The following is a 14,253-nucleotide window of genomic DNA, read 5'->3' on the forward strand; positions in this document are numbered from 1 at the left end:
TTTCCACCATCAGATGTAGGTGTTTTTCATTCACTAATGTAGAAAGTAAGCATATTTGGCAGCAACATCCATCTATTGGTCAAGATTAGTATCAAATTCTTCCAATGTCTACTTAATAGCAGATTTGTGGCTGCAATAATTATGGCATTGATTTCCATCTGTGTACACACTGCTTTCAATCATCTGTAATGCCCAGTATTAAAATATCTAGGGTCTCCATGAGTGGGTAACCTCGATGTTCTCCAATGGTATTTAAGCATCAATTACAAACTATTTCTAATGCTGAATATGCCACCCAGTAAAATTATTTTTTTTAAATTACATATCAAATTTTAGTTGTATTTTAGCAAAGAGACTTTTAGCCTTTTTTTCTACAACAGTGTCCTCTTTTCCACAATAATTTACTCGTAAAGCCATTAAAATTGTTGTGATTCACAAGCTACAGCACAGAAGATAAAACGCTGCTGATTGGTTAGTCAATCACTTTCCAATAGTTTAGGGAGTGAGTGAGTGAGGGACGAAACATACCATAGACAATCTGCTGGCAAACGTTAAGGAGATTAGAACAATTATAGAAAAATTGACCACATAATTCCTACAGTGGTTCTAGGAAAACAGCCTCAATTTCTCTGGATACATCTTTACATGTAAGAATATAAGAGATAATTTGTCCCAATAATTCTGTTGCTTTCAGACATTACACATGCATCTGTAAATCTAAACCACTTGGAGAATGGTGCTGTGGACCATCTTAAAAAGGCATGTAACACTTTTGGGAGGTATCTGCTGTGCCATGGGACTTTGGTGTGTCCTCTGCTGCTTCTGATCTTTACTCAAATCCCTGCAGAGGTTGTACCTTCTAATGTGGCACCACACTGGGGCCTAATGTTACCCTCCTGCACGCTTTGGTGATAGGTGTTTACCTGATTACTGTTAGCTGTCTATTGGATACTGCACTACATTTGGTTATGTTGTCATCCTGTCCTATGGTACCACAGCTATGCTGTTGACCCAAATCTTGTTTTCTTGCACTGATGCATCGCTGTTGGCATTACACCCACAACTCTGGTCTACTTTCATTATACCATGGCACCTTTACAGAAAGTTTGCAGACACTCGTGGCTTTGTCCTGCAATCTCCTTTTGACTTCTCCAGACCTCTCCAGCCTACCACCTTGCTCTTTTGGACCTAATTTTGTATCAACCACCTTCCCTTCTCCTTGTTTTGCAGTGGCTATTGGGACAGTGTCCTTACAGCCATCATCCTTAAAGTTCTAGCAATTTTATTCTATTCCTTCGTAATCTGGGTCACGTTTTTGCCAGATGTTGGGGCACTGTCATTTTTTGCCCTTGCTGTTTAACACAGTTGACCGAAGCCAGATGAATTCTGACACCTTCCACTTGCTGGGGGTTACTTTATCAATTTTTTAAGTTTCCAGGTCAGTTCGCACTACATCTTAAAGTAACATCCCTTCATTTTCTTTTGGGTACGTTCTTCATGTTATACCTCATATTATAACTATTGAGGACTACTTGACATATGTTTATGCAGATGGCATTTCCTAACTTGCAAGACTTTTTCTATGAAGAAACTTGGTTGTCCTCGCACATGTTCTATATTTCATCTCACCCTGGTTTGCTCTTGACCTGGTAATAGTTAGGGGTATAGGGTGGTAGAGGGAAGCAGCAGATATTTCCTTCATGAGAGAAAAGGAAGAGCATTGACTCTTCTCTGAGTTGCATTTGACACCTCTTGAAAGCATACACTGGGGATTTTCCCAGATATTGTACTGAAGTGTGCAGTGGGGAATGGGAAGAGCTTCATTTTTTAGTACAATAAACACAATACTAGAACACTTGATCACATTTTAGTTCAACCAACTATCCTTGTTTAATTTAGCTGGACTGAGCAAAATTAACCCATGGAAGTACCTATGGGTGGACTCCAAGCTGTTCAATACTTCAATACTCTCCAACCCATATAGGATCTCTAAAATCACCCAATCTCTGGAATTAAAATGACTCTGATTTGAGCAGGACACCATTGTTGAGATTCTGCAACCATCTAATGCTCTGCGACTGACAGTGATTTTTTATTGGGGGGACCAGCTTCACACTGACATCTGATCTGCTCTGAACAAATTACATACCACTATTTGTGTCCTTCCCTCTGTATAGATTTACGAATAAATTAATGACATAACAGCAAAATGCTTTTGAACCTTGTATAGCTTTCCTGATGCATTCTAAAACATTTTACTTAAAAAAAAAAATTCAATTGAAAATATAGTTTTTTGTCTCAAAAATGAAGTTATGACTCAAAGAAATAGCCAGTGGCTTGGCAGAAGCTCTGACAGCACGGGTGCTAGTTTAGCGACAGAATACTTGAAGCTGCAAAAGCCCTGTGGTAAGGGCAAGCCAGCAAGAAGTTGCAGCCGTGGAGGTGGTGTGCTTCAGAAGAAATGGGCAGCATGTCATCTCATGTCTCATATTTGTAGCATATTTAGATCCAGTGTAAAGCCCAATTAAATGGTCACTGAAAATCAGATGGATTTGGGGGCTTGTCCTTATGTCATTGCTCGAAGGCTAAGTCGATTCTCAGCAGTTAAGTTCGGGCGCAGTTCTCCAAACAAAAATATTGCAGACTTTTCGATAAAATGAATAATTTTTAATGACACAGTGTGTTCTACTTTAATTATCAGGGGCTGAACAGCTTATCTTAACATGGGAACATATCCACACATTTCAGGGTTTAGAGCTAGGACTGGGGCGGAGTGATTGAGATGTCAGACAAGCCTCACCTCTAAACGTGTCCCACTCTTAAACATGACTCGGGCTCACCAACGGGTAAGAAACTTCCATATTTCTCCATAAGCTAAACCAATTATGTTCCTCTGGTGTATCCAGGGATTTCATGCCCACTAATGGCTGAATTATGATTTTCCTGAAAGCAGGACCCCATATCACAGGGAACTTTGTTATGAAAAAGTTTCAGCAATGATTGCCATTTGAGCCCTCACCTGTACAAAAGCATCACCTCTTAAATATTGGGGGTGCGCCACAACTGCCCTCCCCACAGACACCTCTTCCCCATACACACAGCTCCCCAAATCAAATGACAAACAGAATTCATTTGGCTTTAACGTGTGTTCTTTATTCTACAAGTGTCAGAGGCACCCAGTTGGGCATGAGGCGAGAGTACGACACTGAGTGGGCGATTTAGAACACAAAATGTGAATGAAGACACAAATTATTGACAACCAATGGCTTGTGCAAATGTTAGTGCGCTTGCACGGCAGTCGTCACTGCGGCTGCCATGCAATGAAATCTGCAACAAGGATACTTGCTGGGGTGATGAATCTACATAGAACAAGGGGCCTGCTCCCCTTCGAGCATAGTATGACTGCTCTAGGAATGAAATAAAGAGCTCAAATGCAGAAAATCTAGTATATTTGTGAAGGACAGACAGAAAGGAGGACTGGGTTTCTGTTTACTTAGCATGAAGTTTCCATTAATGAACCTTTCTGTCTCATCCACCTTCCCTGTCCAAGATGTCTGGTGGGTTCGTACTTCCGGTGTCCCCTCTTTCAAGGTTCCACAGCCAAGAGTGGGTCTGCACATACGTGGTCAGGTCTAGCCCCTGATAATATATAGGGACTTTAGGGGTCATTGAAAGATACCGTGGCATGCTTCAGTAAAATGGACCCAAAGTTTGATCATACGTACAGCAACTTGAGGGAGTGGGGTTGAGGGCTGGAGAAAGCGAGAGAAAGATTGACAGAGAGAAGAAAATAGAGAGAGAGAAAGAGAGAGTGTGCATGTGTGCACCAGTTTCTATATGTACAGCACCTTTTGCATGTCTGGCTGCAACTGTCTGCCTCTACACCCACTAGCTGGCCAATGAATCAGTGTGTGCATGTTCCTATGCATGTTGTGTTTCTGGATTTAAGGGACTGCATAGGTGCAGGCGGGAAACACGTTGTGTGAGTCTGACTGCAACTATCTTGCCAGTATTCAGAATTGCTACACATTTACTCAGTGCTTAATTTGTGAAAAATAAGGGCCGAGGATTTTAACAGGAGACCACTGCAGCTTGCCCCACCCATTACTTCTGCCAGAACTGCCTATACCAGGACCTACACAAGTACTAACCACCTTACTGCTACAAGTGTGACAATTCAGATAATTCCGGTCCCCCAAAGCTGTAAGAATGGGTACGAATGGCTTCAGGGGAAGGTACCAGCCATTTTTAAGGTATAATAAATTAACAAATAAATGTTGCTGTCCTCGGCTCTAAATTAGACAAATAGCACCACCATGTGGCAGACTGTCATGAGTGTCGGTGCTGGCAATTAAGTATCGGTGACAAGCTCTGGAAACCACCGGCTCATATTAAGCACTGCATTGACTGTGACTATGTGTGTGTGTGTGTGTGTGAGATAGAGAGAGAGAGAATGTGTGCACCTCCTCTGCCTGTCTGTATGTCCGCCGCAAATAATCTATTGTGTGGCTTCAACAGGCTGCTTATTTGCAACTCACAAGCAAAGGATGTGTGCAGTGCTTAATTTGTAAATAAAAACGTGCCTGTGCTAAAAGCCCTACTCTTAAACATGTGGCTGATGCAATTAAATGTGCGAGCATTGAATACTGAGGCGACGTAACCCTGAAGCTATCTCGGTCCTCTTCAATCCATATAAAGCCACTCCCTACCCCTTCAGCTCACTCTTACAGCTTTCTGCTTTCTCCCATTGTGTCGCTTTTTCGTTTTTCTCTTTGTCTTTTGGTCGCAGCAAATGCTTGGGCAGAAGAACAAGGTCCAGTCCGCAAAAATACGTTCCAGTGCTCAGCACCAGAAACAACAAGCACAAATTAAGCACTGGATGTGTGTCTCTGATCATATTACCTATTTCATTGACTTCACTGCCCCCACAGCTAATTCAAGTAATGTAATGACAATCCTTAGTAAATTATTTTGAATGGTTGTGGTGTAGTGCTACTCTTAAATGTCCCCAGAGAGGCTCACTCCTAAGTGTCCCCAGAGAGACCCATATCAGTTATCAACTGAACGAACTGAATTGGCTGCCCATAAAAGAGTGGATCAAGTTGAAATGTCTCACTCTGGCCCATAGAGTCTTCATTGGGTTGGTCCAGCTTATCTGTCCAAGAGGTTGACCCCTCTGCACCAGGCAAGATCCTTCTACTCTTCGGGTGCTGTGCTGGCTGTGGTGCCTCAATTCAAGAAGAAAATATGGGGTGGTTCCTCTTTTACATTATTTGCAGCCAGAGCCTAAAACGCCCTTAATTTGGACCTCCGCGACATGGAGGACTAAGCCGCCTTCAGATGGAATCTTAAAGCTTAGCTGTTTCAAGCTGCCTATCAGTAGGTTAGCCTTGCCTGGGTCGAATCTCTAGTCTGCTTAGCACCAGGGCACTCTTTGAGTAGTTGTGTGCTCTACAAATCCTAAATAATAATAATAATAACAATAATACTGATATTGAAACACTGCCAGCCATCTCTAAGTCTAAGACAGCCGCAAGAATTTAAATGTTGTGTGTATCACTGGTGAGCTAGCCTAATTGCCTATCCCTTTAACCCAGTTGTATCTGAATTGATCTCAGTGTCAAATCGAAAACAATGGAGATGCACAGGTCAAGTCTCAACATGTCAAAGACCATAGGTCTAGCAACAGCATTTCGATGTGTATGGAGACATCCAAGGGTCTGCAGGATGCAATGTCTTGAATGGATTCAGCATCACAGATCCCTTGAAACATAGGAACAATCTGAACAAATCATGCGTAGCCAGAACAGTCCACAAAGGGGAAAAGCGTTTTTCAGGTATAGGAAGACGATATAAAAGCAGTGGCAAGACTTCATCCTGTAGGACTGGATAGCTCACTCAGGGCCCTTGCTCTTTACTGGTACAAGAGGCTGTTGACCTTACTCTGGAGCAGTAGGCAAGCTAACCCACCCTGGGTGCATTTCCTTTTACTCTCTGTCCAACCTGATACCACTTTATCTGTTGGACATTTTCATGGTGTTTTTCAAGGCTCTGAATCGCGAGTACACCAGCAACATTGTTAGTTTGCTTTTTGGAACACCCTTCTCCAATACTTGGCCAATTCCATTATTATCTGTTTTTCACATGTGTTATTTATGACTAGATATTGGGTTATTTTATTGTTTCCTGCAGAGAGGTCTTCTAATTATGCCACATTAACTCATGATTGGATTTTGGGTTATTTTACTGTTTCCTGCAGAGAGGTCTTCTAATTATACCACATTAACTCATGATTGGACTGAACTCGCTGCCGTTCAGAAGTCAGTTTGATGAAAAGAAACTCTAAGGGCCGTATTTATAGGCCCCTAGCACCACAGGAACGTCACTTTTTTGTGATGCTCCTGTGGCGCTAAGCACAGCGCCGTATTTATAAGGTGGCGTTAAGCCACTTTTTGTGGCTTAATGCCACCTTGTAAATACGGCCCCTTCCCAAGCAGCACTGTGCGTGGAAGGGGCGTGCAATGGGTTTGCATTTTGACTCTGCCTCAGATTTATGAAATTTCATAAACCTGGGGCAGCGCCAGTGCGCAATGAGGAGGAATACTTTTATTCATCCTCGTTTTTTGCTTTTTCTATGCGTGCTGCATTCTGCCGCACGCAAAGAAAAAGCAAAATGCTAGAAATTACTGTTTATGTGTGGGAAAGTTTCTCTTCCTGCACATAAACAATCATTTGAAAATGACGCTTTGGCACTTCTGTGTGTGCAGCACTGTGCAGCACATACAGAAGTGCCAAAGAGCCATCAGTGATTGTTTATGTGCAGGAAGGGACACTTTCCCGCACATAAACAATCACACCCCTCAATGCAGACATCCTTGCACGATGGTGCAAGAATACCTGCGTTGGCACTGGCAGCTAAATTTAGCGCCAGCGCAGGGAGAAATGCAGGGGTGCGCCATATACCCTTAAATACCGCGCATCCCTGAGTTTCTAAAGTGACACAGCACAGCACTGCCAATTTTGGCGCAGCACTGCCCTGCACCACTTTTCCTCAAATCCGGCCCTAAATTTGCTGTACTGGGGGAGGGATGAGGCCTCTGTGCAGTGGAAGTATTGTGATCTCCAACTTTTCTTGTCCTATAGGTCTAGGAAGATATGGACAACTCACCCAAGGTTTTAGGTGACCCAGGGTCGTAGATTGCTGCATTGTAATGGAGTCAGCATGTGAGTGGAAATTTGTCTTCTTTACTAGCATCAGAAGACGACTTAAGACACATGTAGGTGCCATTTTCTGATCACAGGGAAATTAGTTCACATTTGTTTGTATCGATCACTTAGTGTGTGAATTTTAATGGAGTGCAAATATGGAGTAAATCAGGATTAGTGTTGATAGGTGGAGTTTAGATGACAGACACCTCTTAATTAGAAAAAGAAAAGCAGGCACCATGCGAAGGAAGAGAAAAGAAAGTTGGGATAAATTTTCAAGTTCTCCACGTTCACAAGCAAGTATGGGATTTCTCAGTAATGACATCTATGGACAAACTATAGTAGCCATAGGTAACATATTACCCGTGTATGATATCAAGTGAATGTTAGCTGAAAAGAGGACGGGTATGGGCAATACAGTCAGTGGGGCTGAGAAAGAAGATCTATTAATATGATGGAGCATGCTTTAGGTGCAGATCACCTCTGAGTAAATGTATGGCAAATTCAATTCCCACTCCTCACTGGTGGTGGCTTATTAACATGTCAGCCCCATTCCTAATGCAGTCTGTGAACATTTAGGGTGACAGCTAAAGAAAGGGGTACATTCATCTGGAAATAAGAATATTCAGCTTATCGGTACATGTTCCTCTACCTCTATCCCCATGGAATCCTTTAATCTGCAAGGTACATGGTCACTATTTTCAATTAGGCTTTGTCATGTTCTATGTTGGATATTTTTAAAGTTTTTAGTGCTCAGCCCAGATGATGACTGTCTCCACAGAACCTGGACCGTCTTGGAAGGGATGCCTCTAGATGACGCATAGTCACGGCATCCCTATTTAATAATATGCTTCATTGCACATAAGTAATTCACACTACGCTGGTACTCTGCTTGTCCTGCCAGCTAAAGAACACCACGACCCAGGTTTACTAATAAAATAATTATTATTCTCCAATAAGCAGTTCCAACAGCTGTCACTGATAGTAATATAATACAGGCATTTAAATGCATCAATGTACATCAATGTTTGGTATAAAAGGCTAAAAGTAAATTCCAGTCACCTCTGTGTAAATAGCACCACATATATTGACACTGTTCATTTCTATACAACAGTAGAAAACCCAAGATAACACAGCAGCACAAGAAACTGGACGAATTGGTTCGCTATAAAGTTTTTACTGCTTAAATGTATGTTGCAATGAGTGTGTTGTCATCACTTCTGCCCACGTGTCAGTGCTGAGAGTGCTGTCACTGCCCTCTCTCCTGTATTCTCATCATAAATACTTATTCTCATTGCTACTGCTTATTTTCAACCTCCCTTCCTATTCCAATCCCCACTCCTATTCCTTTCCTGCACCTGCCCATCTTCAGTTGCAGATCTCATTCAGGCTGCCTGTGCTTTTCTTCATTGACAATGACCATCCTCACCTTTATGACCATCTTCACTTCCTATTCTGACCTTTCCTGCATATGCCATCTTACTTTCTAATCCCATTTAAATACCTATGGTTATCTTCACTGACAATCCCCATCTTCACCGTCTATGGTTACAGTTGCTGTCAATAAATAATGGTTATCTCTACTGACTATGCTGATCTCCACTCATGATGCTCATTTTCTCCATCTTCACTCCCTCTGCTCATCTTCACTTTCTATGCCCATCATCTCTTCCTAGTCTGAACTTTGCTGCATAAATACACCTCGGTTGCTGTGTTCTTTACACTGCAGGTGCTCATCTTCACTGAGGAGACCGTCTGCACTGCCTATGCCGATCTACGTTTTCATTGCTTATAGTCACTCCATCAAATGATGCTCATCTTCACTGCCTATGCCCATCTCTACTATCTATGCTCATCTTCATTGTCTTTTCTTAGGTTCACTGCCAATGCCCATTTCCACTGCCGATGCTCATCTTCTCTGTCTATGCCCACCTCCACTGCCGGGGTGCATCTTTCTTGCCTAAGCTCACCTGCATTGTCTATGCCCCTCTTTACTGCCAATACCCAGGTCTTGTGCATTGCTGATCTTCACTGTCGATCAACATCTTGTTTTACCTATGCTGTCATTTTATCACCTGCTCCTTTTTACATCTAAGGACCTCTGTTTATATAGGAGATCAGGTTCTCACAAATCATCCTGCCAGTTACATAGTTACAGCACTCCGTGGAATAACTGTGTCCCCTCCTGGGACAATACTTCTGCACCCAAACCCCTCTTCATCTCCTAATACCGCTGTTTAGGCAGCGTCTATCATAACTACATGACTTTTTTAAAGAGTTTTTGGTAACATTGAAACTCTTCTCAGCAGCTTCTGCCTACTCTCTAAGCAGTTCCAAAATGTGGGGCTTGTTTCCATGCGCTGTGTCTAAGCACCTCGATTGTCTCACCTATCCATGTCTTATGCAGAGGCGTAATAAAACCCCCTTTGACTTGTGCAATTGGGGGGGCACCCTTCGGGGGCCCCCCGTCAACCTAATGCCTATAAATAGTGGTGAGATTTGGGAATCCGGTAACACACATTCAAAAACATGTTGATAGTTTGTGCTGAAAATCCATTCAGTTAACAATATTTGACAGTTAGACATTAAAACAGCCTCTATAATTGAGAACTTTTTCCTTTGGCGATTAAAGTAAAATGTTCATCATTCTCAAGTCTCTGAATTCTCCAAAGTAGTACAGTCCAGAACTTCACATGCGACCCCCACACCCAGAACCACCTAGCACAGTGTATGAGTGCTGGATCTGTGACCAGAGGCATGTTGCCCTTTGCTGGTGAGCAGAACATTGTGTGATGCATCATGCTTTTCTTTGATTGGTTGAGGGCCCTTGTGAGCCCAAGAACGAATGACAGCAGGTTATACATGTTCTCACACCTAAGGGCTCTCTTTTCACAATGGTAGAGTTTTGGTGTTTATCCTCAATGGAACCACTGACCAAATTATCAAGTTAATTAAAAGCCCATATACTGACCTCCTTTTCCTTGTTATCTTTTGATGTAACTCAATCCTAGACACCCAATCTATTCTGGGAATTTTGTTTTTTGAAGGATCTCTCTATATAGCACCCATTTGTACCAAGCCAGGAAGGCAGGGAGCAGGAGAAGGCAGTTTAGTAATTTTTCATATCGCTGGTAATTTGGGAAGGATGGTGCAAAAGAGGAAGACCAAACCACTTGTCATGTTTACCAAAAAATGTGTCTGAATCTATACTAATTCCAAAAGTCTTCCATTTGCTCCTGTATGCTGACTACTGCTCCAACTTACCCATAAGTCATTCGTCTTCTACCTTGGATAAAGGTATGCGTACATTTAAGAATCTGATGTGACTGATTTGATGAGCCAACTAATTCTACCTTACAGCATGAATCATTTGCCAGAAAATGTGAATCAATCTCGAATTCATCACAGCTTCCCATCCAATGTATATTTGGATCTTTACAGCAACCACTTTCTATCCTGTCACATGCACTACCTTTCCAGGATGCATCTAGTCCTTTAACCTGACCAACGATTGTAAATTTAAATTTGAAAACAACAAATACATTTTTAGTCCTACTCAGTTCCATCAAACTTTACACCGACTGCCGTGAAGCAGTTACATCATTGATCATTTCACAAGCATGGATGCAAATGAACGGAACTGAAAAATAAAATCATGGTGGCACAGGTTTTGGTTGGAGAGCTTTGTGTTCTGCTCCTATTAACACATGTTAACAAAACCATTACTGTAACCATGCAAGAGGCGTATCAGGTACATAACTGTGAAGGTCCTGCTTTTAACATCAAGCAGTTGCTGGTAAGCCCTGGTGGTGTTATCAGTGGATGACCACAATGGCGGCTATAGGATTTGTCAAACTCACAATCGAGCAGGCAGACCACATTAAGAACCCTTACTTCTCTGAATCTGGACAACAATATGGGGGAGTTCTGCAGTATTCAAATCCCTTGGCCTAAGAGCAGCCCAGAGAATAGACAAACTACAGGAATTAGAGAAAAAATAGATTTCTTTGTTTACATTTATTTGTTTGTCAGCTTTTTTTTTTTTTTTTTAAACAATGCAACTATTCACAGCAATAACTTTTTAAGTGCTCTGTCGGGATGTATTTGCCCTCTCTTTTCAAGCCAAAACTGTTGGACAATGTTCTCATATGGCTGCAAACAGTAAAGGTTCCTGAAACAAGCAAAAATAAAAGTAGAGGTAGAGGCTTAGGTCTGATCATCTAATTGTGGCATTTAAAATCCAAAACGTTGGTCCTCTGAGGGGATGGCCACAATGTACTCACTGCCTCTCTAACACTCTCATGTAACTACCTGGTGAGCACTGCTATGACTACAGCGGTCCTGATGCATATCACAAAGGCTTCTTCACAGACTCCAAACCATTTATGTTGCCAATGGCACGACAAATCTTCTTCACAGACCCCCAAACAATCATGATTCTGATGAGTGCCACAAAGATTTCTTCACAGACCCCCAACCAATCATGGCCCTGATGCATGCCACAAAGGCTTCTGCACAGACCCCAAACCAATCATGGCCCTGATGAGCACCACAAAGGTATCCTCACAGATCCCCAACCAATCACGGCCATGATGCATACCACAAATGCATCATCCCATAACCCAAACAATCAGGCGCTGTGTTGTTGCAAATCAGAGACCAGGCGGTGACATGCTGATGACTGTGATGGAAGTCGCAATGAGTGCCAGGCCCAGAGAAGCTCCCAACGATGTTCCCAAGGAAGGTTCCAGGGAAGGTTCCAAGGAAGGTTCCAGGGATGGAAAAAACCTGGGCGCAGGGGATGGGGTGACCGGGGTATGGTTGGAGATGAGGATGAGTTGAGAGGGCAGCCTGCCTGACAGCGTGCTGCTCCTATAGAGAGTTATACCTTCACATCCACGCTCGATCTGACCGCTGCGGTGAAGAGCATCGCTGATGAGGTCTGGAAGACGTCCGTTTAGGTCCACCGAAGCCAGACACCCCTGAAATCCATCCCGAGATGCTACTAACTTGGGAAGGCTGCTGTACATGCCTTGTGCCAGACCAGCGATGAAGAGGTCTCCTGTGTTCACAGAAACAGATGCGACATTACAAGAAGGTCTCATGCTTCATTTACATGCATTGTTTAGCTGTAATTCTAAGCTTCAATTATCTGGCAATCAAAATTACTATGCTATCAACATGTTATATTACCTCAAGTTTCAAGTGTTGTGGGACAAAACATCTTACCCAGTACAAGCGCTGCCAAAAGTTTGCAAAGCCAATTATATATAAGTAAGTATCGATTAACTCTGCTTAACTTCACATTTATATTCCTTCACCACATATGTACCTAGATGTGGTGATAAGATCAATAAGTCTGTTCTTGCCTCTGTAATTTTCTTTACAATATTTTGGTAGTCAATATTCCTGCTACACCATTTTTGTAGTAAATATTTTATGCTTGATGTCCTGTCATACATCACATGTATGTTGTCCATGGCTCAATCAATGTACTCAAGTACAATTGCAGTCTTACCAAGGTGTGTTATGACAAAACCCGCCACAGCCACTTGATCATCAATTGACACCACATACATCACCGCTTTATATGGACATTTCACACTATAGGGCACCTGAGGAAGAATATTTTGGTTCCAAGTCCATGTTCCTGTGTTCACAGACAACATTTTAGAATACTGGGCCACACTCTGAGCGATAAACTCCTTCCTCCTTTGAAAATGGATTAAAAACTTGGATTTTTTTTAATCAAACCATCTTCATGAAGAGATTCTACCTTATAAAAATTATATAGTGCCAAGAGGCCCCATATGGGATGATCGCTGTACATTATAAATTCCATTTTGGACTGATCTACCAGTATTCTTTTCTCTTTAGGCCTGTGCTGCACTGGGCCATGTCTACGTTACCTTCTCAACACATAAATACATGCTTGACAATCTTACTGATGTATTAGCACTCTGTCTATGTGAGCATATTGCATTATAACAGCGTCAAGTTCTGAGTACACTAGCCTCCTGGCAAAATGCACATGTTGCATCATAAGATGCCTGAGGTAGTAACACGTGGGCCCTCTGTCTGCTTTTGTGTCAGTACGTCACCCAAGAGTTTTCGCCTTGTTGGCTGCTTCTAGACATTTACCTTTCAGGTCGAGGTTCTTCGCACCGTTGATGACCTGGGTGACCATCTTGGTGTCCACCTTGAGTGAATGGGTGTTGCTGTTGTCCCGGGTGATGACTACGTTGTGCCACTGGTTATCATTCAAGGCCCTTTCGCTATTCCCCTTGATCACATTGGGCCCGTTGCCAAGATCGAACACATAATGAATGTAACTGCAAAATACAAGTGCATGATGGGATTAGATCAGCTGCGTCGATGATCTGCAAAACCACCATTAAAACCCCATTAGTCAAAGATCCCTGTCTTCAAATGCACTTCACTGCATCACTTCTTCCAGCAGAACAGTATATGTCCTTATTGGGAAAAAGACCAGTCGCACCCCATTGAGACCATGAACTTCAGAGCTACCAATACACTTCAACACTTGGCACACCTCCTAGAAATCATCACCTGGAGCATCTAAGCAATGTTGGTTTTTGGACTCACATGCAGCGCTGCCAATGGGTCTCCTTGCTTGAGATAGTTCTTTCAATGCATCCTACTCTTGTTGACCTGAGCACCCATAAATTCTAATGCCAGTGTTAGGAGAGTTCTATCAAAGCACCTCAGCCTTGAGCTGAATCAGCTCTGCCCTCTCAGTACCCAGACACAGGTCGGTAATGCACACACCTAAAGACTTGTTTAAATCTGTCCTGATCATTTTCTGGGCCCGAATCAAACATAGCCATCGCCAGTCCTTCCAGCTTTGGTATGACCCACTGGCACCTTTATGAATGAACGTCAGTCATCTGTTGGAAGCATTGGTTCCCTTAAATCTGACGTCTCAAGCACATCTTTGCAAAGCACCTCACGCAGGATCAGCATCACCCTCACCTGTTTGATCACTAAGGTTATAACGTGGCTCTGACAGTGCACCTCGGTGATATA

General features: G+C 42.6%; 1 protein-coding gene across 28 annotated transcripts in view; it reads right to left on the bottom strand.

The window, feature by feature from the left end:
- The window catches only part of NRXN3 (neurexin 3), a 1,990,994-nt gene that overhangs the window by 910,820 nt on the left and 1,065,921 nt on the right, over positions 1-14,253 (bottom strand). For all 28 annotated transcript variants that reach the window (XR_011198826.1, XR_011198824.1, XR_011198825.1 and 25 more), the window contains 2 exons: positions 13,348-13,538; positions 12,095-12,268 (listed from right to left, as the gene is read on the bottom strand). Coding sequence is in view for 22 of the 28 variants with exons in the window: in XM_069208383.1 (XP_069064484.1) it covers positions 12,095-12,268; positions 13,348-13,538 (365 nt within the window). In the remaining 6 variants the exon portion in view is untranslated. The remainder of the gene's footprint in view (positions 1-12,094; positions 12,269-13,347; positions 13,539-14,253) is intronic.

Source organism: Pleurodeles waltl, chromosome 9, assembly GCF_031143425.1.
Source record: "Pleurodeles waltl isolate 20211129_DDA chromosome 9, aPleWal1.hap1.20221129, whole genome shotgun sequence".
Classification (NCBI taxonomy): Eukaryota; Metazoa; Chordata; class Amphibia; order Caudata; family Salamandridae; genus Pleurodeles; species Pleurodeles waltl.